The 27447-nt window shown below is 44.1% G+C and overlaps 1 protein-coding gene across 5 annotated transcripts in view; it reads left to right on the top strand.

Annotated features, from left to right (window-relative positions):
• Positions 1 to 27447, top strand: part of LOC126297701 (glycoprotein 3-alpha-L-fucosyltransferase A-like) — a 663635-nt gene that overhangs the window by 366160 nt on the left and 270028 nt on the right. For all 5 annotated transcript variants that reach the window (XM_049988827.1, XM_049988825.1, XM_049988826.1 and 2 more), the window contains one exon: positions 18505 to 18663. In XM_049988827.1, the coding sequence (XP_049844784.1) occupies positions 18526 to 18663 (138 nt within the window). In that variant the 5' untranslated portion in view covers positions 18505 to 18525. The remainder of the gene's footprint in view (positions 1 to 18504; positions 18664 to 27447) is intronic.

The following is a 27447-nucleotide window of genomic DNA, read 5'->3' as shown; positions in this document are numbered from 1 at the left end:
CGCCACTCCACGGCCACGTTGATCGCCATGAGAGGCATAGAAGTCGTATCTTGCTATCCGTGGTAACGCTGCTAAACGCACCTCCCGTAACAATGCAATATCTAATTCCGAAGCCCATATAATTTTTTCCAGGAGATAGATCTTGACGGGCGCATGGACGCCGTTCACGTTCAAGTGTCGCGATGCTGCTGTATGCGTGGGGCTGCGTCCCACCGGGGTGGGGAACTACAGGATACGGGGGCAGGCGCTGCCCGCAACCCTCGCACGACGCAGAAGCTGACGTCAGCAGGTCACAGGATCTGCTGTTTCTTCAAAATCCTCGCCGCACGCCAGCGTGACTCCGCCGACAGCGCCAGATCGGCTGGTATCGTTGCTACCTCGGTAGGGACTTCACAGGCAGGAATTTCCCGTTCCGTCGATGCGAGAGCCACTGAGAGTCGCCGTTCCACATACACACTGACGACGCCGTCCTCCTCGGTCTCAGATTCTAAAACGTTGATATGCTCGACAGGCAGTGTGTCATCTGGACACGAAGAAGAGTCCCGTTCCGACGTCGTGCGGCACCTCCTTCTGCGTCGTTTAGGGCAGCGTTGCTTATGCAGTGTTCCTTCCGTGTCCGAAAGGCGGTAGGGAGTCGCGCCGGTCAGCCAGAAACCCCGACTTCGGGACAACCAAAGAGTCGACCAGGGAGTCACGTTCGACATCAGTGTCGGCCACGGGCGCAGCCGGATGAACCAATGGAACTGAGGACATGTCTGTAGCCACTTCGTCAGTCACATCGACCACAACCGGTTCAGGGAGGAGCGGAACGCTATCCATCAGCTGCTTACGTGATTCAGACAGCCGCCGGGCGTTAAGGGCCTTCGCAAATGTGACCGGAAGTACCGTAGACCACGATGGAAGTACCACTTCTCGAGTTGCCAGCCACGTTATCCGTCGCCGCAGACATTTAGATCTGATGTGGCCCTCCTTTCCGCACCCAGAGCAAGTACGCGGCTGTCCGTACATGATTACCGGCCGACATCCGCTGATAGATAAGACGGAATCATGAACAGCGCCGTATAACCAGAAAGCCGCTATGACGTCCTCTGCAGGTACCTCGAAAGGCAGTTCGAACACGCGAATAGTTCTAATCTCTAATCCCGCATGTTTGACTTTGACCACGGCGACGTTACCGTCATTGTAACGGAAACGGAGTCACTGTTTGCTCACGTTCAAAAACGCGCCGCACGCAGCATCATCAATCATTTTACCGTAAGCTGAGAATCGATAGGGGGTTACCCAGATGATCCAATGGCGGTATTTTCGCCCCCTCCTGGAGGAAACGGTCCACGTCTAACGCTTTCGGTCGTGCATATTCCGGACAAAAGTTAAACGTAACGTCGTTTTCCTGAACTTATTTGCCATGATCTCAGTGTGCGAAGACCGCGCGCAGGCTAAGTCGCAGTGTAAACAAACACAAGCTCACACGCTCTGTGGCAGAAGTACGGCACGTCGACTCAGGACCGCCGCTAAAGCCAGATTTGTCTCGACACAGCCGTTGACACATCTCTCAGAATTCAGTATGCTGAATCACAATCTGAACATTGCCCACAGTATCATTCCCCAGCAGCAACGGCTGCTGTTGTTGATCCGTCATATGAGCACTCTTGTGTTGTGGGCAAGCCATCTGTGGTTCATTATACGAGGTTCTCGTAATCAGGCCAGAGTCATTATTCAGCCACATGACAATGATCGTTATTAAGGAGTTCATGGTCATCTTTCGTGCTCTGTTTGAAACATCATGCGAATTCCTCACTGTCACATCTGCTACACAATCAGATATCTTCATGTGTAATAATTTTGTTAGATATTCTAATCTCTCAACTTCGCAACCCGTATATCATCATGCAGATGGTACTACGTAGCATTCTATCTTTCCAACAACAACAAAATATGTAAAACTTATTCCCGTACACGGCTCCTAGTTTAAACATCATGTAACACGCAACATCTTCTTTAATTGTGGAAATTGCCGTGTGTGCACAAAAAGTGGAACATGATGTAAGAAAGATCAGTTTATGCCCGTCACAGAGTTTTGAAGTGGTTACACAGTGAACTGGCATTGAGGCGGAGTAAGGCTTCCATCACCGTAGTGACTGGAAATGAAAAAAAGACAGCACCAGTTGATAGTTATTTTGTTGTTACAAATGTACGTGTTTTTCCAAAAGCTGTTTGCTTGTACATGAAATTTCAGTAAGCACTTTGCAGCTTTGCAATTCTATTAAATTATTACGGCGCACAGAACAGTTTCACGGCGTACCAAGCATATCGAAGCTTAGAATCGAATATTTGTGCAAATAACTAAAAAAGAATCAGTACCTGTAACGATATTCGATCCAGAGTCCCTGCGGTTATGAAACTACACCCTTATCCGCTTTCATTTTATTGCGCTCCATCGACTTTTTCCTCTTTTTTATTAGATATAGAAATAAATTATTGCATTTGAAGAGATTTTTTTTAATTTACAACGGAAGGAGTTAAATATAGAAAATAAAAATAAAAATCACCTTCCCCAGAGGGACTCGAAACCACGAACCCCTTTCTTTACTTTTTTAAAGTCACAAACTAATTACCATTTCTCAGTGCTGTGAAACAAGTAAAGCGTCTGTCTTTTTTACCTAATTTCATTTTATTTATTTCTTAATGTCACATGCACCTACAGGCCGGACCAGATAAGGTGGGCACGGGGGGAATCCCGAGGCCTCGAAACGATACCTCCCCCCTCCCATCTCTGTGCTCGGCTGCGGTTTCCATTTAGGCTTGTAGCCATACAAAGCATACAGCATAAGCACAACTGTAATTTTCAAACTCAGTTTTCTCAATAAAAAAGTCACTGTACAACAGATGACTGCAATCAAGTGACTTCGAATGATGAACCACACCATACCCTGCAGCAATTCGATTGAAAGGTTGGATTTGGCGAATTCTTCCTGCCATATGGGTAATGCCAAGAGTGAAATACGAAGGCGACAGTGTTGTTAGGCTATTGGTGCGTTTTTCGTGGTTTGGGTGTTGTCTCCTTATTACGTTTAAGGATAGGAACACAATTTACAACACTGTGTACTGCATACAGTAGATCAACAATTCTGAGACGATGATAGCTTGTAAAAGAAAAGGAACGAAGATTGGGTTTAGCGTCCCGTCGAGATCGCGGTCAGTAAATACTGAGGGCTCGGATTGTGGCAAGGATGGGGAAGGAAATCGACCATGCCCTTTCAAAGAAATCGTTGTGGCATTCGTCTGGAGCGATTTAGGGAAATTGCGGAAAACCTAATTCTGGATGGCCGGACGCGGGTTTGAACCCTAATCCTACCGAAATCGAGTCGGGTGTGCTGTCCACTGCGCCATCTCGCTCGGTGTGAAGGCTTGCGGCTGCATTTCGAGACATCGCAACTGAACCACAATTTTATTATAAACTTTTGAGCACTACTGTTTGCAGGAATAGTGAAGCTTGGGAAATATTCCCGATGTTTCTTAAATGAACCAATTAGGTTGTAAGCTTCCACTACACACACCCTTTCGTTCTAAGAATGCTTGAGCTGGGTAAGTTAGAGAACGTCGAAAAGAAAATGCATCCTATCATAAGCGGCATCTGTGAAGTAATAGTTTGTGGACAGTAACATTCCTGAAATGGACTACACTACCCGCAGTCCCCAGTGGAACACCTTTGCGATGAGCTTGAACGTCGACTACACTCAAGACGCCAGCGTCCAACATGACTGCCTTCGCTGGTTTCGGCTGTTAAGGAATAATGGGTTTGCCATTCCATCACAGACCATCAGACATCTCATTAAAAGTGTCCCCAGAAGGAATCAAACTATCATAAAGGCCAAGGGTGCACACGTCTCACGTTAATGTCCACAAATAAGTGTCCACATATTTTTTATCACATAGTGTATATCACTAAGGATTTATTTCCGGATACAGTTAGGCACGGAGGTATGTGTCTAGTAGTGATCATTTTCACAACCCGTATCCCACTGTATAAGTTGCTGTTTCTGCTGTTGATAATCACACCAGTTTATTTACGTTTGATGTTTACCGAATATGTTCAAAATGGCTCTGACCACTATAGGACTTAACATCTGAGGTCATCAGTCCCCTAGAACTTAGAACTACTTAAACCTAACTAACCTAAGCACATCACACACATCCACGCCCGAGGCAGAATGCGAACCTGCGACCTTAGCAGTCACGCGGTTCCGGACTGAAGCGCCTAGAACCGCACGGCCACCGCGGCCGGCCGAATATGTTCAACGATACTGATTCGTCACTACTTTCGAAAGGTATATTCAAAGATCAGACGTTTCGACTTTCCATGCCTGCGTTTTTTACGGTTACTTGACTAATAGAATCGTCCCTACAGTTGAACTTTATAATGCCACTGCAACTTTCGATTATTTTATCACAGTGCTTCGAGCAGCTCGTTGTCCCAAAAACACAATTTGAATTGAATCTACCTGAGTTCCATGTATTTTTCTGCAGTGACATGCCGTTTTCTGTCTGCAACCGGTAAGCCTTATACGTTATGTGCTTGCCTACAGCTGGCGATATCGCGCTGCCGGCGTAATTACTGCTCGTGCTCCAAGCTTCCCTCGGTGCCAAGGTAAATAAATGTAGCGCCGCACTAGTCGAGAGCCGAGAGCGGAATGAGCCAGGGCATGCCATATTGGCTTCAGGAGCAGGCTGCTGGCGGAACGGTGCAGCACGGAGCCATTAGCAATGCGAGAAGTCAGAACCCTACACGTGCAGTAGTAGTACAAGCAAATTCCCAAATCCCTGCGTTGAAATAAATAAATTGCAATTGCTTGCGAGCTATTCTTCTTGCTGGTCGTTTTGTAGAACTATGAGCAAAAGTGGAAATCCTTGTGCTACTGCTCAGTGCAAAAATGTTTCATGTAAAACTGCTGACGTCGTTTACCATAGATTTCCAAAAGATAAACCTACAGCGCAAATGGGTATCTCGTTGTAAAAGAAATGATCCCGTTAATTCGAATAATGCAAGGACTTATTGAAAGCATTTCCTTCCGATGATAATGAACGAAACTTAATTGAGCTTTTGGGTTTTCCTTTGTAAAGATAATTGATGGATGTCATTTTGCCGTCACAAAAAATTCCAAATTGGCATGTAGATGCATTCGAAGTTGTCGCAACACAAGGAACGATAACGTATAGAGCGTATAGATAACTGCCAGATATCCATCCTTTTTAGAAACATTTTTCTATGTATTATCGGCTATGGTATTATCCTCGTATTGTTCTTTTATAGCGTTTACAAACGTTTCATTCTCACAACAACAGTAATAATGTTATTGTGAAATATATTTGCTTTTGTTGACAAGTGACGTGAGCAAGAGATCGTCGATATGAAAAGGAAAGAGTACGCTGTATGGTTTGGAAGCTTTATCTCCGAAGAAGATTAAATTAAATCAGTCGACCGGCACTGAGGTAATCTTGACATAGATGTTACTGCTAAAAACGAAATAGACGGATTAGAAACAAAGATACAACTACGGAGGGGACAAAACTACGATTCGCCGAGTATTTGAAGTATGATGTGGAAGTAAATCGATGTGCTTCTTTTACATCTGCATTTCGCAATTAATTGTCTTGCAGAGGATTCATCTAACCATCTTAGACCTATTTTTCTGTCGTTCCACTGTCGAAGAGTGCACAGGAAAAATGAACCCTTAAATATTTCTGTGCGAGACCAGATTTCTCTTAATGTATAATGATGATCATTTCTTCTTATGTAGGCAGGCACCAACAAAATATTTTCATAGTCGGAAGAGAAAGCTGATAACTGAAATTTAATGGCAAGATCCTGCTGCAACGGAAAACGTCTTTGTTTTAATGACTGCCACCCCAATTTGCTTATCATATCTGTGGCGCTCTGTCCCCTATTTCGCGATACTACAAAACGAACTGCCCTTCTTGAACTTTTTCGATGTCCTCCAACAATCCCGTCTGCTGCGTATGAAACACCACACAGCAATATTCCAAGCTCAGTGCTCGCAGTCACTTTAGCAGACGTGTTGCATTTTCAAAGTGTTCTGCCAATAAATCGCAGCATTATGTTCGCTTTACCCACGACATTATCTGTGCGATATTTCCAATTTAAATTATTCGTAACTGTAATCGCTAATTCAATTTACAGCATTTAGACTTGTGTGATTTATCGTGTAGCCGAAATTTAGCGAATTCCTTTAAGCACTTATGTGGGTGACTTCACAATTCATTAGAGTCAATTGTCAGTTTTCTTCTGCAATAAAACAATAAATTAGACAGTGTTTCACATCAGGCCAGATTCGATCTTACATTGACAGTTCCTTGAATTCAGTCTCAGAGAAACTTCTTCCGGATTCAGATTACGGCCGGCCGTTGTGACTGAGCGGTTATAGTCACTTCAGTCCGGAACCGCGCTGCTGCTACGGTTGCAGGTTCGAATCCTGCCTCGGGCATGAATGTGTTCGATGTCTTTAGGTTAGTTAGGTTTAAGTAGTTCTAAATCTAGGGGACTGATGACCTCAGATGTTCAGTCCCATAGTGCTTAGAGCCATTTGAACCATTTAGATTACGTCACCGATAATGACTGGATCTCTGTAATCTCCAGCGGTGGGTTCCTTCTCCTTTAATGGGCTGGTTCAGTAAAGTAAAGGAGATTGAAGTGACATTTTGCAGTTTTCATGGGCGGCATGTTGCTAAGTGTGACGGAGCGATGCAAAAGGTAATTTCTACAATAAGGTCGAAGTTTCCCGAAATGCATCACAAACTGATTTCTCTCTACATAAGGCCTAGAACCTTCATTAGAATGAGGCATCTAAACACACAAGCTAAAATAGGAAACATAAAAAGTTGCAGCAAAGAAAAATCTTCTTTTGCTTGTGTCGTGATATCCCTGATCTACAGTGAGTATTTATTAACGAAGTAAGATGATCCAGCTTGACGAGGTTATTTTCATAACATACAAGTGTTTGTTTATTATTAACTGGTTCAAATAGCTCTGAGTACGATGGGACTTAACTGCTGAGGTCATCAGTCCCCTAGAACTTAGAACTACTTAAACCTAACTAACCTAAGGACATCACACACATCCATGCCCGAGGCAGGATTCGAACCTGCGACCGTAGCGGTCGCGCGGTTCCAGACTGTAGGTTTTTTATTATTTTAGATCTAATAATGTTGATCAGCACTTAACAACATACAGTTCATGAGGCTGCTCGCGGACCGCGGCAGAACAATATTCCCGCTGACGTCATTCGCGTTCGCCCGAGGCCAGGCCGCGGCGGGTACGTCACGAAGGTAGACCAGAGCTCGGTTGCTCGCTCATCTCAGGGGACAAACTGCGCAACTATGTGTGTACGTACAAACGAGAACTGCATCTTCTACTGGAATCCACTATTACGGAGTATCACTGTTATTAGTCCTAGAATGATCGGTGGTACGTAGGCCACCTTATAGTTTGTTACGGCTGTACTCGGGCACAATAAAATTAAAATTACGCCAAAGTTATCATGTGCATAAGGCACTACTTCTTGTATGAAATGAGCACTGTTACGCAGAAGAGACGAAATGCTATAAACAAGCCGTTATACGATTTATATAGAGTACTTATCTTAAATTTTGTTGCAGTGCTGTTAATCAGTGACATTTCATAATAGCAGATTCCAGTAGATGATGTAATTCTCGTTAGTACGTACACGGCCAGCTGCGAGTTAACAGGTTCAGAAACGCTTTTTGTCTGCTGAGCTGAGCGAGCGAGCGATTTCAGGCCTGCCTCCGTGACGCCTGTCTTTCCCGTGGACCTCGGCGTTAACCAACAGCAGCAGCACGACCCCTCGGAATTGCCTACCTCATTGTTTCTAGTTGCCTTGGGATTAAACGCTGAAGGCAAAACTCCCGATGCAGAACAGACTCGTACTGGATGTACAGGCCTCCTTCGATCTCGTGCGCCAGACGTGTAGAAGGTCTAGTTGTAGCACACCACTGGTTCACGCAATGCAGAGTTTTAATAATTTGTGTTTTAAGACTTTCTTCAACAAATGGTGCTCCGCAGCTTAAAAATGTTGGAAATATCTCATTTTTATGTATTGTAGATTGACGTAAGCTGCCGAATAACTTTTACTTTTATTGATTGATTTATTTCCGTACTAGTATCTGGTGCATACCAGCGTAAACGGTATTTGCACTACTATGGCTGCTTTTTCATGTAATTTAAAGTGCCTTAAGTGCATGTTTCTTACTACACGCCAAAGACGTTTCCCGGGAACAGCTTTCTGAACCAAAAGACCGACCAAAAAATAAAAAATTTGCCGAAACTTTCACCACTATTCTCATAAACCTTTAGTGCTGAAATATATTGCTATACTTGGAAATTTCGTTAACACAGGTAATACAATTTAGAAACAAATTGTTGTGGTTGGCAGGAGAGCCAACACGGTGTTACTAGAGGAGGCCGAAAGGCACGCGATTTAGCTCACGCAGGATGGCGTGAGGTCTGGAACAGGACAAGGAAATTAGAATTTAGAAACAACGGACGTAGCTGGTGGAATGCTTAACTTTAATCCATTAATGACGAACGTCGGTTTTGACGGTACATAGTTCATAAAATCAATAGTAACTGATAATAGCGCCTTGCTAGGTCGTAGCAAATAACGTAGCTGAAGGCTATGCTAACTATCGTCTCGGCAAATGAGAGCGTATCTTGTCAGTGAACCATCGCTAGCAAAGTCGGCTGTACAACTGGGGCGAGTGCTAGGAAGTCTCTCTAGACCCGCCGTGTGGCGGCGCTCGGTCTGCAATCACTGATAGTGGCGACACGCGGGTCCGACGTATACTACCGGAGGTGTGAACACAGGACAATGAAACAAGTAATGTATCCTAGTAAACGTAGGTCTGGACACCAATTTTAGCCCCTATACGACGTATGCACGTTTGTAGCCATGCCAGTGTTATAGTACGATCAATACGTTCCAGGTACAATGTCCACAGTAAACAGCAAAGCGTTGTGCATGTGTTGCGTTTATGGTGGTTTCAGTGACCCTAACACATTTTCAAATGAAGAAGAGGCTAACATCCACTTCATATACGTTCTTGCTAATGACAATGCACGGTAAGCAGCACGATTTTTGTCACGAAGCGTATCCTCAGTGCCAGACAGAACATTTTCACTGGGTTCCATTAACGCCTGCGTGAGACTGGTTCATTTAAACTTAACGTTCAGCACGTAGGTACAACAATAACAGTGTTGATACCACGAATGGAGGGGCCTGTATTACAACAAGTGGACGAAATGCTGGGCACAAGGAGCAGATAGATTACTGCAGCAGAATGCGTTTCACTCTCCACTATGTGACTGGTGTTACGTGAGGGATAGTTGTACCCATACACCTCCTAATATCGTGTCAGACCACCTTTTGCCCTGCGTAGTGCAGCAACTCGACGTGGCGATGAGTCAACAAGTCTTTGGAAGTCCCCTGACAGAAATATTAAGCCATGGTGCCTCTACAGCCGTCCATAATTGCGAAAGTGTTGACGGAGCAGGATTTTGCGCACGAACTGCCCTCTCGATCACGTTCCATAAATGTTCAATGGGATTCACGCCGAGTGATCTGGATGGCCAAATCTAATCAATAGTGAAGAGTTGTGGTCTGGTGACATGATATCGTTGTTTGGGAACATCGGTTCCATGAATGGCTGCAAATGGTCCCCAAGAAGTCGAACATAAAACATACCCACTACTATTCAATGATAGGTTTAGTTGGAGAAGAGGACCCAGTCGATTCCAGATTAACAGAGGCCACACCATTACGGAACCACCATAGGTTTGACAGTGCCTTGTTGACAACTTGGATCCATGGCTTCGTGGGGTCTACGCCACACTCGAGCCGAACCGTCAGGTCTTACCAACTGCCACCGTGACTCACCTGACCAGACAAGGTTTTCCTAGTCCTTTAGGGGGCAACCGATTTGGTCACAAACCCAGGAGAGGCGCTGCAGGCTATGTCGTGCTGTTAGCAGATGCACTCGCGCTAGTCGTCTGCAGCCATATGTCATTGACATCATATTTCGCCGCATTGTCCTAACGGATACGCTCCCGTCATAGTCTGCTGTTAATTCCAGCAGTTTTTCTTGTCTGTTAGCACTGATAACTCTAAGCAAACGCCGCTGCTCTCGGTCGTTTAGTGAAGGCCGTCAGCCAATGCATTGTCCGTGATGAGAGGTAATTCCTGAAATTTGGTATTCTCGGCACACTCTTGACATTGTGGATCTCATAATATTGAATTCCCAAACTTTACCGAAAGGGAAGGTTACATACACCCAGCTCCAACTACCATTTCGCGTTCAAACTCTGTTAATTCCCGTCGTGCGTCCATAATCACATCCGAAAACTTTTTTCACAATAATCTACCGAGTACGAATGACAGCTCCGGCAATGCACTGCCCTTCTATACCTCGAGTACGCGATACTACCGCCACCACCCCGGGCCTTTCGTCACCTCAGTGTGTTCTGCACAACGTGTGGAAGCCCTGGCCACACCTGGCTTTCCTGCCTGTTCTGCATTCTGCCAGTGGATCCTTACACAATTTTAGAACAATGTACACTTACTCGTGCACGTGTTATTTACATACGAAGCATGCTACATCCGAAACGGTATTGTGAACATCCACGACACAGACGTTTTGGCTTATGAGATTTCACGTGCTACCACTGAGATTGAACATTTGCCGTTCACGTTTGGGCAAGTGTCGCTGGAGATCTGTTGATAGTGCGGCATTTCCTGTATGACCGACGTTCTTGTCATGTGTACCTTCATTCCCTAAAGCCAAAGCTAATCGACTATATGAATGATGTTTCTTATGGTGAAAGTATGCGTATGTGGTACATTCATGATGGTGACCCGGCATGTTTACATGTGGCTGTTCGGAAATACGAAACACGAATCTCCGACAAGTGTATTGGGCGTGGCTCGCTAGTATCATGGTCTCCCATGTCACCCGACAAGAAACTGTTGGATTTTTTCTTAGTAGAGATATTTGATAGCTTTGGTGTATTCCAGGCCTGTTGTTAGTGTCGATGAACTCCAGGAATGCATTGTGGATAACTGTCAATGCATTTTGAACACATCTGTGAGTTTTGAATATGTACCAACATTGATGACGAGACTTACTGAAGCCTCCCTTCAAACGAACGCTGGTGACATGGAACACTTGCTGTAATCCATTTGTCCCCAAGCGTATATCTGCACTTCTAATCCTTGAGCACTCTATTACAAGGTAAATATAAGGTGTTATAAGTACCGTGAAAACCATTGGTATCAGTATTATTAAGATTATTTGCTTGTTTTACTATCGTCTACTCGCGCCTTTCGTTTGCACCTATAACAGTCAATCATCATGTATAAGCTATGATACAACTAAACCAGTACCATCGGATGTTAACTAGGTTTCCATTGACAAGGGCATAATATCCCAAATAAATGTGTTGATTAAAACTGCCATAAAATTAGATAATTATGCGACCATTATTTGCGAAAGTCTCTGTCATGTGCTAAGATACAAGTGTATGAGGAAAGTTACGTTATACGAAAAAAGTAAACACGACAAATAGGTATTTTAAAAGACATTTTGTCTTCTGTAATGCAGATGTCGCTGATAAGGGCATGCGTCTGAAATAGATCGGCAATAAATAGATAAATATACACAAGTAATCACCATTCGACAGCTGGCATCAGTATACATACGAGGGCTAGTCAGAAAATAAGTTCCGATCGGTCATGAAATGGAAATAACTGTGAAACTCCGACGAAGCTTTGCAAATTTGTGTTAGGCAGTGTCTCTTGTATGCCCATCGATCGCATCATGTCGCTCTTTTCAATTCTAAGCTCACGTTGAGCACGTAAGGATGCCTAGAAAATAGTGTCTCCCGCCCAGTATGAGGGCCTGGTGAGAGATTTCGCCTGATGTCATGCAGTCCACATTACATAACTGTCATACGGATCCGTCTTTGTGACAATTCTCGGACGCATTCTGCAGAAGCAATGAAGATGCTCATTCAGCGTTTACGGCGGGACGTATTTGATCAGCCACAATACAGCCCCTAATTGGCTATCGCTGAGTTTCATCTCGGCTCACATGAAATGCTGGCTATGAAGACAATATTTTGTCACAGACAACAAACCGTAGATCAGCGTAGAGAATTGGCGGAAAGTACAGGCAGCTGCCTTCTATGACGAGGGTATTGGAAAGTTGGTACAACGCTGCGACAAATGTCTAAGTTGGAACGGCGACTATGTAGAGAAGTGGCTGGAAGGTGCAGCTAACTGTTTCAAATAAAACATTTTTGATTTTCACAGTGGTTTCCATTTTGCCACCGATCGGAACTTACTTTCTCAATAGCCCTCATACACACAAAATGACATAAACTGCCTGGCCAAAAAAGTGAAGCGCCCAGAAGGGGAGGAGAAAAGGAAATGACACCTTACAGAGTGATGTGGTATATGATGTAATTGCAGTCAAAACAAAACCCAGATAAATTTAGAAAGAAAATGGCAGTTTGAACCCACTTCGCTATATGGTGCTACACCCCGTCTAGCTTGGATGTGGTTGGGATAAGTGCCATAAAGTCGTTGTAGTCTCTCCTGAGGTAAGGTGGCCCACAGAAGTTGTAACTTGTCCTCTTTATCGTGGACTCTGACACAAGGACAAGGTTGACATCCGAGATGGTCCCACACATGTTCTGTCGGGGCCAGAACTGGGGACCTTGCTGGCCATGGGAGTAGCTCATCACGGCACAGACCTATCGAAAATACACCTGCTGAGCGTTGAGCAGTCGAAAAATGGCACCGTGATACTGTCGCATAAGAGCTAACACAGTACGCAGGAGGGCCGTGACGTACCGTTGGACCATCAGAGTACCCTCAGTTACTACCAGCCGGTAACTGAAAACATGTCCGATGGCTCCCCACACAATAACGTCGGGAGTAACACACCTGCGTTCATTCAATGCACTGGAGAAATGGGATCTCTCCTCAGGTTGCTCCCATACTCGCTGACGATGATCATCCTGGGTAGTGCAGATGCTATTCATCAGCAGTCCATGCGTCTCAGTCACGGCATCACTACAAACGCAATCGTTTGTGTTGCGGTGTTAACGGCCGCTTACGCATCGGACAGCAGTTCCCTATCTCGTCGCTTCTAGTCCCTGACAGATGGTGTGGGATGACAGAACGTTTCGAGGGGTCCATTGCTTATTCTCGGATGGCAGGCGCCGATGCGATGGGGATACGATGTGCTTGGTGTACAATACGGCGGTCCTCTCTTCTAGTGGTCAGAGATGGTCGACTGAAACCTCGCCAGCCAGTATGGCTGCCCTCACGTTTCCGTGTAGTCCAAAATTTGGCGCTGTCGCATTTGAATGCCCATCAGATCTGGATACTGAAACATCTGACCAGCTGGCCAAATAGAAACCCACAATGAGATCCCTTTCAACCCGCCAGGTGCTGATAACACTGTCTCACACGAACACGCGGGATGTTCGTGTCGTTCCCGGTGATCACTCAAATTTGACGCTATTCACGCCCCTTATGTTGGTATAACCTACCAGATCTGGTAACAAAGCTAAACACTGATATGGAAGCTGGGAGTTGGGGCCCAAAATAGTTGTTTGTGGAGTTGACTGATCAGTGTACAATACAAGGTCAAATCGCACAATAGTGACCTGAAATACAAATAGCATACTTAGAGCAATGTAAAGGCTGCAAGTCAATATTAGAATGACTAACAGGATAAGGCTACTAACAACTGAATTGCTACAGCAAAATTTTATCTAAAAATATTTTCCAACCTTTAAGTTCCATAATATAGCTTCTGATAAGCAAAGACAACAAAATGTAAAGATAAGTATCTTTAACAACAACAAATTCAAATACAAAATTACTACTTTTATACAACCATAATACAGTAATCTTGATTTATCCCCTTCATCGAACAAGCCATAATTATGGAAACCATGTGTCTTTCGAAATTTTGGAAATTTGTGGTAAAGTGTTATGGAACCATACTGCTGAGGTCAGAGGTCCCTAGGCTTACACACTACTTAATGTAAGATAAACTAACTTACGCTAGCGACAACACACACACATGCCCGAGGGAAGATTCGAACCTCCGATGGAGGGCGCCGCGCGGAACCGTGACAAGGCACCTGAGACCGCTCGGCTACCCAGCAAGGCCCCACTGGTCTTTCAATCCAGGTTAAAACCCCGTAGGCGAACACACTTTACAGAAATACAGAAATCTGTAATGAATACAAAATGATGCTTCCCTTCTGTTGCAGCACACCAAAACCGCTGCCACTATCATGTCCAGTAATTCAGCAGCACAGAACGTGTATATAACTTGTTTTCCTATTACAAAAGCAACATTACATGAAGATCATTGACACAAACCGTGCCGTTATATACATAGGCCTTAGATACTAGCTTCATTAACCTGCGACAGGTATATGTTAACACTGGAAACAATGACATTTCATCAACCAAACAAATAATATGCAAGCGCCCGTACTGTCAGTAGCGTCAGACTACTACCAAAACTATTATGGAAACACCAATCTGGATTTTTTTTTTATGCCTTTTAAAGATGCCTTTAGCTTCCTGTTAAAGCACCACTGACATACTGCAAAGGACTGACCACTACTGAATTCAGCAATTTGTGTCTGAACCACAAATAATACTCGGCATTTCACAAGAGCTAGGCCGTGCCAACAGCAGTGAACAGTTCTAAGAGACTTTTTCTGTAAAATCTCAGCAGAAGCACATACAATCGTATCTTAATATGCGACAATGATGCTAGCTGTCCAAATAAATTAAAATTTGCGCCACAGCCAGTACTCGAACCGGGGTTTCATTGCTTATTAAGAAGATGTGCTGACCATTACACCTGCACACCACGATGGTCAACATTGCTGCACAGACTACCCAAGTCCAGTGCCCTCCCCAACACAAACTTCAATTCATGTCTTCATCTTACTTTTCCCATAAATTATCATTATTGCTGGGGCTCTCCGGCACTAGAATAGCACCCCAGTGTTGGACGTAATGGGGAAGTGGTCTTCTAGATCGTATAACTAAATTTTCCCAGAGACATTTAAATCTCATCTTTATCTACGATAATGGCATTAAATTTTCCCCGAGACATTTAAGTCTCATCTTTATCTACGATAATGGTGGCACAAATTTCAATTCATTTCTTCAGCTTCCATCATTATCGTAGATAAAGATGAGACTTAAATGTCTCGGAGAAAATGTAGATATTAGCTCTGTAAGATCACCTGAGGTACAGGACTTCCCCATTGCATCCAATGCTGGGGTGCTATTCCAATGCCGGAGAGCCCCGACAAGTGACGATTTAGATGGAAAATAAGTCGATGATATGAACTGAGGTTTGTGTTGGGGAGGGCACTGGACATCTGTAGTCCGTGCAACAATCTAGGAGATAGCACTCCGGTGGTGCGGTTCATAATGGTTCAAATGGCTCTGAACACTATGGGACTTAACTGCTCAGGTCATCGGTCTCCTAGCACTTAGAACTACTTAAGCCTAACTAGCCTAAGGACATCACACACATCCATGCCGAGGCAGGATTCAAACTTGCGACCGTAGCGGTCGAGCGGTTCCAGACTATAGTGCCTAGAACCGCTCTGCCACTTCGGCCGGCAATGGTGCGGTAGCTCTGCGTGTTCGATCAGAGGGCCGATTGTCCTCTGTAATTAAAAAACTGAGTAAAGGAATCAAAGGTCAACTTGAACGGATCTCATGTGACTCCACCCAGACCAAACGAAAGAAACAATACCAAAGAATTTTTTTAAAAAAAGTGGTGTAATGGTCAGCATATTTGCCTCGTAAACAAGGAGACCCCGGTTTGAGGCCCGGCCGTGAAACAAACTTTAATTCATTTCTTCAACTTCCATCACAATCGAAGATAAAGATGAGACTTAAATGTGTTGTGGAAAATTTAAGTCTAAAATTGTATCTTAATTCATACGTCGGCTTCGTACGTACTTACATCGGCACAAAATGCAACTGTCACGTTTTCCAATCAGTCACCGATACTTCGGCAATAACACTGTTTGAGCAAGGGTCGAAATACATCACTTGTTCTCGGTCAATGCCCTCGGCTAACCGGCCACGCTGTGCCCACCACAATTCGAGCTTGTCCTACTCCAGTCGATAATCACCTCTCTCGCCGCCGAGTGCAGCATCAAAAAGTCTTCCGAAGCTTGCCAGCCCGAAGACAGGTCAATATCCGCGATGCAGCTATCGATAAGTTCCGACGAGGCACAACACCAATGCAATCGGGTAGTGCTGTGGCTTTCTCCACCAGACACCAAGGCGCCTAGAGTATCGGCAACCAAACTGACAGCCTGCAGCCGCAGGTTGCCAGCCTCGCAGGCACACCGAAGCACTACTCAACCGCCAAGAAATACCAATAAACGGCCACAGCAACAACCACATCAACAACACCACAGCAAAGATACCAGCGGCCACCAGGTGCCACTACCGGCCCACATAAAAACAAGGAAGAGGTTTACTGTGGATCCCGGAACTATTTTCACATGTCAAACCACGTGATGGAAAATAGGTCCGAGGTAATCATCCGCCGAAGCGCTATAAAGGACGGCGTTCTGCCAGATATCGGGGATTGCATCCTTCTACCATCCTCCACACCTACAAATCCCTCATCAATCCTATCCTTTGTTATGCCAGCGTTACCTGGATCTCTGCCCCCACCCGCCTTTACAAGGCCCTCCAAATCCTTCAACGCCATGCGCTCTGCCTTGTCTTCCGTATCCGCCTTCCTTCCCCCACATGGCTCCTGTATGAACTGATCCCCTTTCCCCACCTCCTCCTGTTCCTCTAACATCTCCGCATCCTTTACATTGTCCGCAGGCTTGATCCCCCCCACCCTCTGGTTTCCTCCATCCTCTCCCCCCCCCCCCCCCCGCACATTGCCGCGCCTCTATCACTGTATCCCTCCCTCTCTCCACCTCCACACCCTCCATCTCCTGCATCATGGCAATTAAACACCTCCCCCTCCCTGATGACGAACTTCGCAGTGACATCTACCCTTCCTTTCAACTATAACCTGGCCTTGTCCCCCCTCTCTCCAGGGCCCCCTTTTTCCTCTTCCATCCTCCCTCCTTCTCCCAGAGCGGATTTTCCTCCTTCCCACCCCACCTCCCCTGAGACCCTGCACCACATACTTGCCTCTTTCCTTCCCACATCTTTCCCTACCTGGCCCTCTTCAGCGAGCCCCCCACTCATCTCCCCCATCTCCTCCCCTCCCTCCCTTCTTCAGGTCTGCCTTATCTCCTAGCGCCTGGCAGATCCTCTGTTTTGATCATCGTCAGCATGCCACATCAGTGTTGTGTTTAGTGCTATTTCTCCTGTGTGTCAAGAGGTGTGATTTTAATTGTGTACTGCCTTGAGGTTCGCCGTCAGTGTTATGTTATGTGCTACGCCATCTGTCGCTACTTTTATGCTCCACTCATATTGTGCCTTGTGTTCTTTTAATCGTCACAGTGTGTGGCTTTTTGTGTGTGCTACTTTTAAACAGTTTTTATCTCCATTTTACAGTCACCCCGTTTTTTGTCTATTGCCTTCCATGATGTTCGCCATTTTTTATATTTGTGTTCACCATATTCTCTCCTTTGTTATTTTTAAATGTCTTTTATTGTTTGTTTCATGTCTTTCGGCTGAAGAGCAGCGCATATGCTGCTGCCAGCCCGCCCCAATGGGGAATTGAAGTACAATAAAGAAAAAAGAAAAGAAACAGACATCGGCAGGTCATCGACCGGTAGCAGACTTAGATGGTTAGCTCTGACCCCTTTGGGACTTAACATCTATGGTCATCAGTCCCCTAGAACGTACAACTACTTAAACCTAACTAACCTAAGCACATCACACACATCTATGCCCGAGGTAGGATTCGAACGTGCGACCGTAGCAGTCGCGCGGTTCCGGACTGAGCGCCTAGAACCACGAGACACACTTAGATAGCTGCCGCCCCGGCAGCGCGGCTTGGATCTTCTCGCTGATCTCTGGATTAGGCTCGGTATATAGGAGAAGTCTCTGGCGGAGACTAGTAGGAAATTATTTCAGTTGTTTTCTATATTATTCTTGCATGTAGTTGTGATTCGAAGACGGATCACTGTTTTGTGTTGATGTTATACTTGGAAAATTTGTTTTGGTTAATTGAACAGTCCAATAAATTGTTTTCGGACTTTGATCGTTAGTTTCTCCTGCTTACCCAGACATATGAGGTGGCCTTTCTACCTGTCACAGAGAAATGCAGTTCCAATCATTTGCATACCCACGAAGTTACACTATCACTGGACGGTATGTTCGGGGTGCTCCATTATTTTTTGTCGGACTGTGTACTGTGAGGCAGTGTGTGTTGCAGGGAGTGGCGGCTCGGCGCGTGATGGCACGGCTGTCGCCGAGGCGCGGGCTGGTCCTGCTGGCGGCGGCCTCCCTGGCCGTGCTGGTGTGTCTGCAGCAGAGGGAGCTGCCCTGGAGGCCCGCCGACGCCCCCGACACCGGGCACGTGCCGCCGCGGCCGGTCAGTGCCACACAACTAACTGCAAAATACACAATCTAACTTGCACTTTTATGTCTTTCTCATTCTCTCTCTCTCTCTCTCGTGTGTGTGTGTGTGTGTGTGTGTGTGTGTGTGTGTGTGTGCGTGTGTGTGTGTGTGTTTGGGTGGATATGTGGGCTGGTGGGTGGGTGTGAGTGGGGCGATTTTTTTTATCGCCCCCTATGGATGGGGCGTAGTCTGTCAGCGAATACTAGTCGCCGCCCTTCAGGCATATGAGAGTAAAAAGTTTAGAACATATTATAAAATTGGACACGGCGGGGTTGAAAATGTATGTTTGTCATAGCTTCAGTTGTATAAATTAAAATATAAAAGGCGGGCCGACTTGGAGCAGAAGAGAACATTTTCATTTCCACTGTCTATACTTTTACAAATAAATTCATAAAACTTTGACAGCATGACCAGGAAGGATTCAGAATTCACACTCACAGCAGTGAAAGTTCTAAAACATAAAGAAGTAATTTTTTTACATGCGAAATTTCATCATTTTTTTCACTTACTAATGGCAGCATTTGTTGCTATAGGTACACTTTTCTTCATAAGTATGAGAGATGGTTCGATGAATTTTGCACAGCGTACAAGACATACTTGAAGATGTATGAAACTCTAGAATTTTCCAAATCTATCAAAAACTGTGGTAAAAATTGAGGTAATTAACTACAAAATTTGTGTTTTCCTAAACATGAAGTTTAAAATACAACAGATCGTTCGTTTTTTCATAAATAAAGTAAATCCTATAGTTTCATACACCTGTAAGTATGATATGTATGCTGTACAAAATTCATCGAAGAATCTCTCTAACTTATGAATAAAAGTGTGCCTATAGCAGCAAATGTAGCCATTAGTAAGTAAAAAAAATTATGAAATTTCACATGTTAAAAAATTTCTAGTCGCTTCTAAATATTACTGCATGAACAGTCAGTTAAACAGGTCTTACATTTTCACTTGCGAAGCTTTGATATTAGCTATTAATATGAAATCGATGTCACTAACAAATTAACTAAATATCAAATTATATGTGGTACATTACACACAACACTGGTTGACAAACAAGAAAGGATAAAAAGCTAAAATTTTACAAGGTAATTACTACCTAATATATGGAATCGACTTTTGAACTAAGAGATGCAAAAGAAATATACATTCGGCTGAAAAAAATGTTCTAGAGAAAGTTAAAGGCTTTACCCTCACAGGTGAGATACAAAACAGTATTGTAAGAGAAGAACTTAATATTTACTGCATAAGTGAAAAAAATAGAGGAAGGATGCATAAAAAACGGAAAAAAATATCAACAGAATGTGGGGAGACAACTCAGCGAAACCAGTCATCAATTATCGGCCAATAAGAAAAAGGCATGTATCATGTTCGAAGAACAGTTGGTTTCAGCAAAACCAGAACAGACTATAAATCTACTCGATGACGCTAGGATGAAGAGAAGAAGAAATGTGGTACATGTGTGTGATCGAAAGTAACTATTGCGAATAAATATATTTTCATTTATTATGAAACGTTGGCTACTGAAATCGTGAGATATGTAATTGAAATTAAAGTAACAATAGAATGAGAGGTGTTACGTATACATTGCAATTCAACAAATGTAAAAATTATAAAATTCACCCACCACGGAAATGTTCTAGAGACACACTCCGCTCACATTCTGATAAGGAGACTTCTTCTACCCAGTGGCTCGTGACGACACTGTTCGAGTGCCATCATAATGACGACATGTCATCCATTATTTAATATACTGTTACTTAAGGCTGAAACCATTCCTCTGTGACTGAGTCATCCATAAGAGAAAACACGTCCCTCACACAATGACGGTTGTATCTGCATTAAAATGATATTTCTAAGATATTAACTGATCTAGAGTGCATAAAGACGATACTGCTAGTCGCATAACAAAACATCCCGTTATACTGGCAAACTGATAACTGAATGGGATTTTATAGTCGCGTATTCCGAATATCTGTATTTGTTGTACTGAATAGTTGGATTTTGTCTTGGCACGGTGTACGGAAATTAATTCATATCCCCTGTTAATAACGTCGGCATATTATCGCGAGGGATGCCGCAACTGTAAAAATTTCTAAAATATTTATTAGAACAGTCTTAGTTGCAATTAGTTACACTTGATAACTACACTCGTGCTCATAAATTAAGGAAAATTGCAGAATGTGGTGCCACACAACGTGGCACTACACAAAACTGGCGCTAATAGCATAGGCACATAGCGAACACACACAACACAGATCTTTAAGTCCACGGCATTGCTGATAAGTTGAGAAAACCGTCCCGAAACACATGTGCTACAAAACGCCACTGTTTCCTGCGCATGTACCCCGACATAAATATGGGATATAATCACCATGCACACGTGCACAGGCCACACAAACGGTTGGCATACTCTTGATCAGGTGGTCCAGCATCTGCTGTGGTATAGCCTTCCATTCTTGCACCAGTGCCTGTCGGAGTTCCTGAAGTGTCGTAGGGGTTTGAAGACGTGCAGCGATACGTCGACCGAGAGCATCCCAGACGTGCTCGATGGGGTTTAGGTCTGTAGAACAGGCAGACCACTCCATTCGTCTGATATCTTCTGTTTCAAGGTACTCCTCCACGATGGCAGCTCGGTGGGGCCGTGCGTTATCATCCATCAGGAGGAAGGTGGGACCCACTGCACCCCTGAAAAGGCGGACACACTGGTGCAAAATGACGTCCCGATACACCTGACCCGTTACAGTTCCTATGTCAAAGAAATGCAGGGGTGTACGTTCACCAATCATAATGGCACCCCACACCACCAAACCACGACCTGCTTTCAAGGACATTAAGGGGTAGGAATATGGTTCCTGGTTCACGCCAGATGAAAACCCGACGAGAACCACTGTTCAGACTATACCTGGACTCCTCCGTGAATATAACCTGGGATCACTGTTCCAATGACCATGTACTGTGTTCTTGACACCAGGCTTTACGGGTTCTCCTGTGACCAGGGGTCAGCGGAATGCACCTTGCAGGTCTCCGGGCGAATAAACCATGTCTGTTCAGTCGTCGGTAGACTGTGTGTTTGTAGACAACTGTTCCAGTGGCTGCAGTAAGGTCCCGAGTAATGCTACCTGCAATACTCCGTGGCCGTCTGCGGGCACTGATGGTGAGATATCAGTCTTCTTGCGTTGTTGTACACTGTGGACGTCCCGTACTGTAGCGCCTGGACACGTTTCCTGTCTGGTGAAATCGCTGCCATAATCGTGAGGTCACACTTTGTGGCACACGAAGGGCCCGTGCTACGACCTGCTGTGTTTGACCAGCCTCCAGTCGCCCTAGCATTATACCCCTCATAACATCAATATGTGTTCTTTGAGCCAATCACCATTAGCACGTCTGAAAACATCTGCACACTTACTCGCTGCACCATACTCTGACACACACCTCTGCGTATGTGGACTGCTGCCAGCGCCACCGTGCGACGACCGCAGGTCAAATGCACCGCATGGTTATACCCCGAGGTGATTTAAACCCGCAAACCGCCCACCAGAGCGTTGTTTCACCATGCATCAGAATGATCCTTACTTTATGAGCATGAGTGTAGTTTCGATCACATTTAATAATTATCTTCAGATGTAAATACAAAATAAAATGTAACGTTAATAAATAACTGTTTCAGTAAATACCTGATTAATCATGGGTTTTGAGAAGTCAAAATGCTTTAAACAGAACATAATTACAAGCTGTAAAAAGGAACAGCATTGTAGTACACATTTGACAACATTCTGTGGCATCTAGCATTTTACTAAACCCACTTCGCATCATGCAGACACATGTGTCATGGAAGTTGGATAAGTGAGGGAAGAAGGTGGGAGGGGGAAAGGAAAAGCACTGAGAGTGTATGGTATTAAAATGTAGCAAAGATATTTTCTCAGTAATACAATACAATTAATTTAAAACTAAGAAGAAGTTAAGTTAACGCGTCCAACATTGACATATGAGACATCCTGTCGACATTCATAATTAAATTAAAGGATTTATCTATAAAGTCGTAATGTTTAAATTAATCCATATGAATTACAGTGTGACATTTTGTGGGGAACCATCTGTCTGAACCGAAGTATTATCACCTTCTGTTTCGACTGAGTTGCTCAATTTCTTGAAAACGTTGGTTATAAAAAGTGTCTAAAACCAAAAGGTGCAGTGCTTTCATATCATTTTTCTGGAATTACTTCAGAAAAGCCATCCTTCACAAAGATATTATCTCAGGGAGAACAGAAAATGGGTTTGGTAGTCAATAAATATTGCCAACAATAGGCATGATTACTAAACAGGATATCAAAAGCCAAAACCTGAATAACATGTTGAATAATGATTGAATAAATTTCTATAAAATGATTTGCTTTAAAAGCTAAGGAAGTCCAAATCATGCTCTATAGTACGCTACGTTTACTTCATGATACGCGTATAATAGGTGAAAATGTATGTTAGAAAGTCAAAAAGCTTGTAGTCAAAAGCAATTAATTACATATTGATCACGTGCTTGCTATGAGTCACTCAATGTTGACAGCGGTGAAGTAATGAGAATTACGATGCAATCTTGTGTTATGTTATTCTATGAAGTTTGTCCCAAATATCATTGATTCAAGACCTGGATTAACTTTTCGGGAGAGAACTGAATAACTCATGTTAATTGGTACTCTCTATGGGTATCTCTCCCGAAATGGACGAATCGCCTTCCAGAAAGTTAGGTTGAAAAAGGAAAGTAGACATCTGCATTTCGCTTTGAAACTTTATTTGCTATTTGCTATTACTAATTTCTGTTAACACGAAGACCTCTATTTCTGATGGCCTGCAATGACTAAAAATAAGTCGTCTGCGTAGTTGGTCATCGCTTTAGATACTCTTTCTTTATTTGACCAGCCACTGTCGCAAATTTCCAATTACTATAGGACATACGGAATTGGATCCGAATGAACATAATACTGTGAAGATTTTATGAAGATACACACTTTGCGCTTGTAATATCTGAATCCGAACAATAAATAATCGTTTTCTAGGCAACAGGTTATAGATTTATATTTGTGGACTGTAGAAATAGAGGTCCCACAGCCAATGGAGCTGGTTGGTTATCCATACGTATATTCTAATGTTGCTTCTTCCGTCTTTGTGATTTCACTGCTATGAGCATCACCCTAACCGTGGAAAACATCTTCGATCATTACTAGCCTCATAATCACAGCATTTCTAACGTCAAGAAGGTGGTCATCCTGTCAGTTCGCGGATTTCAGCTGGTCCAAGTACTTGGTGATAAACTTCAATTCTCTATTGATAATCTTTGTAAACATGTTGGGGATAGCAGCGATCGCAGTGAACTAGTAATAAAATATTGTATAGAACAGTTTTGATCGCATAAAAACACTTTTGTTCAAAGGTGGTGACCAGTATCGACCAGATATGGATCATCTTCGACAACAGTGGGTGGTATTCACAGTTGTTGCTCGCTGCCATCGTCTCCACATGTCATCACCCATGAATAAAACTGTTTTTATGCGATAAAGACTGGTCTATATAATATTTTATTTCTATTCTCTGTACCTGATGGTGTCAGATAAATATAAGCGTGAGAGCTTCTGTGAAGTTTGGAAGGTAGGACACGACGTATTGGCGGAATTGAATCTGTAAAGACGGGTCGTGAGTCGTGTTTGGGTAGCTCTGTTGGTAGAGCACATGCCCGGGAAAGGCAAACGTCCCGAGTTCGTGTCTCGCTCTGACACACACTTTTAATCTGCCAGGAAGTTTCATATCAGCGCACACTCCGCTGCAGAGCGAAAATTTCATTCTGGAAATAAAAGCCTCCGTAACGCAATTCGACAATACGAGCCATTAGTTCCTCAGGAACACGAGGAGGAGGAAAAATTGTTGTATCAGTAGACCAATAACTCGTCTGGAAAGAAAAACCCGCACATAACGTAAATACCGTCGTTCTGTTCTGACTGATGCTGGAAGCTACCACGCCAGGTTCAGTATCGCTTTCTAGTAACTTTCACAGTCATTTAGATCTGTGTGGATGTGGTTCACTGTTTCTGTATCTCTAAAATATCACCATCCACTGTTATCGGCGACGAAGGCTGGAATTTGCAGGCTAGTGCCGCAACTGGAAGTCCACAGAGTGGTGAAATGTGGTTCCCTTGAGATGAACGACGTTGTATGTTGCATCGGGTAGATGGCCTCTGGCGCGTACGTCGTAAACTGCTGGAACCAAACACAATGCAACAGTCGTCGGAAGAATCCAGGCCGGATGTGGCAGCGTTATCGACTGCCTACGACACCTGAGTCGTCATGGTTCTGCATCCCTGTCAGTACCTTCCAGAACCTCACTCACTCTCTTCCGGCACGTCTCGCAGCGATCCGATCTGAAAAAGGTGTTTATTCAGACTTTTGATAGGTGATCACTTCAATGTGACTGGACAGTGTATTATCACCCCAAGAAATCGGACTTCAGCAGCGTCTTTCCAAGTTCCATACAATCGACGAAAACTTGAGTTTGAATATACTTGTCAGTAAGATCTACATTAGAACCTTAGTCAATAGGTGTCCTGTGTATAAAATACAGTGCTGCAGCCTGGGGTTGCGTTTTTCACCGTTTATAGCCATGTCAGTGAATGCAGATGAATACCGATTTACTAACCACAAAAAATTATTTCTTCTTTAAGTCTAACAGACCTGACAATGGGACCTCTCCCTAGACGATCATCTTCTGTACCAAATCCTCCTCATATACCAACAACACAATCAGCGCTGACCCGCCCTCTTCACACTGCTAGACGTAAAAAGCCTGCGAACTTGTATGGAATTCCAAGGTCATCTTTGTACTACGCTGGTATGCTATTCCAGTCAATGACATCCGCCTGATTTCATCTTTTCTGAGTAATCTCTATCATATGTAATCGTATAAAGAAGCTGCAGCCTCTCTCGCCTTTCCACCCAACTACATCTGTGCTGTAACGACCTGTCCTATCGCCACTCCTTTATCTTCCGCCTATTAGTTCTTACCCCCATACTGATCGAACATTTTCTTTGCATATTATTCATTTCAATCGTATATCCACCCAAATTCCTAACTACAATCAGAATCATCCACATGGATTATAGAACATTGCTCATCATATTCGTAATGTCAAAAAATTCTTCTGCATTTCATCGACCAAATATTTGTGTTAATTTGTAACTTGTCTGGGCAACCAGTGGATACACCGGTTCCCGTCAGATAACTGAAGTTACCGCTGTCGGGCTTGGACGGCACTTGGATGGGTGACCATCCAGGCCGCCTTGCGCTGTTGCCATTTTTCGGGGTGCACTCAACCTAGTGATGCCAATTGAGGAGCTACTCGACCGAATAGTAGCGGCTTCGGTCAAGAATACCATCAGTACAACCGGGAGAGCGGTGTGCTGACCCCACACCCCTCCTATCCGCAACCTCTACTGAGGATGCCCCGTCGGTCGGATGGTCCTGTAAACTGAGTGGGTAAATTGTCTCTGTCAGTGACTGAAGAGCGGCAGCTGTAATACACAACATTTTAATAGTCGCAGCAAAATCATATAAGCAGCCGCTTTGTACTATAGTCATCTGGAGATGTCGGCGTCGCATACCGTATCTTCAATGTTTTCTGCTATCTGTTACACTCGAATGCAGAACTGGCTTTCCAAACAATTTTCTTCTTCTTATTCTACTACTGCTACCTTCCATCTTCTTTTGCCTTTCCCCTTTTTTTACAAATGGCTCTGAGCACTATGGGACTTAACATCTTAGGTCATCAGTTTCCTAGAACTTAGAACTACTTAAACCTAACTAATCTAAGGACGTCACACACATCCATGCCCGAGGCAGGATTCGAACCTGCAACCGTAGCAGTCCTGCGGTTCCCGACGGCAGCGCCTAGAACCGCACGGCCACCGAACCAGTTTCTTTTTTCACACTGTCAGCATTGTTATATGGAGTGTATGAATACTGGTGCAGTTTGATGGCCTGATCTTCTTTCTTCCTGACACAGCACCATCTCGTTCTCTTAAAGCGCATTTTAACCACATTAATTTTTCTTTTGTATTTCTAGAGTGATTGATAACTAAAGTGCCAAAGAAACTGGTATAAGCATGCGTATTCGAATATAGAGATATGTTAACAGGTAGAATATGCCACTGCGGTCGGCAACGCCTATGTAAGAGTTGGCGCAGTTGTTAGATCAGTTACTGCTTCTAGAATGTCAGCATATGAAGATTTAAGTGAATTTGAACGTGGTGTTATAGTCGGCGCACGAGCGATCGACACAACATCTCCGAGGTAGCAATGACGTGGGGATTTTCCTGTACCACCATTTCGCAAATGTACCGTGAATATCAGGAATCCGATAAAACATCCAATCTCCGACATCGCTGCGGACGGAAAAAATCCAGCAAAAATGGGACCAACGACGACTGAAGAGAATCGTTCAGTTCGACAGAAATGCATCCCTTCCGCAAATTGCTACAGATTTCAATGCTGGGCCATCAACAAATGTAAGAGTGCAAACCATTGAACGAAACATCATCGCCGGCCGGGATGGCCGAGCGGTTCTAGGCGCTACAGTCTGGAACCGCGCGACCGCCTCAGGCATTGGTGTGTGTGATGCCCTTAGGTTAGTTAGGTTTAAGTAGTTCTAAGTTCTAGGGGACTGATGACCGCAGAAGTTAAGTCCCATAGTACTCAGAGCCATTTGAACCATT

Source organism: Schistocerca gregaria, chromosome X (genome assembly GCF_023897955.1).
Source record: "Schistocerca gregaria isolate iqSchGreg1 chromosome X, iqSchGreg1.2, whole genome shotgun sequence".
Taxonomy (NCBI): Eukaryota; Metazoa; Arthropoda; class Insecta; order Orthoptera; family Acrididae; genus Schistocerca; species Schistocerca gregaria.
The sequence above is the reverse complement of the archived record's forward strand: the minus strand, read 5'-3'. Positions and strand labels throughout refer to the sequence as shown.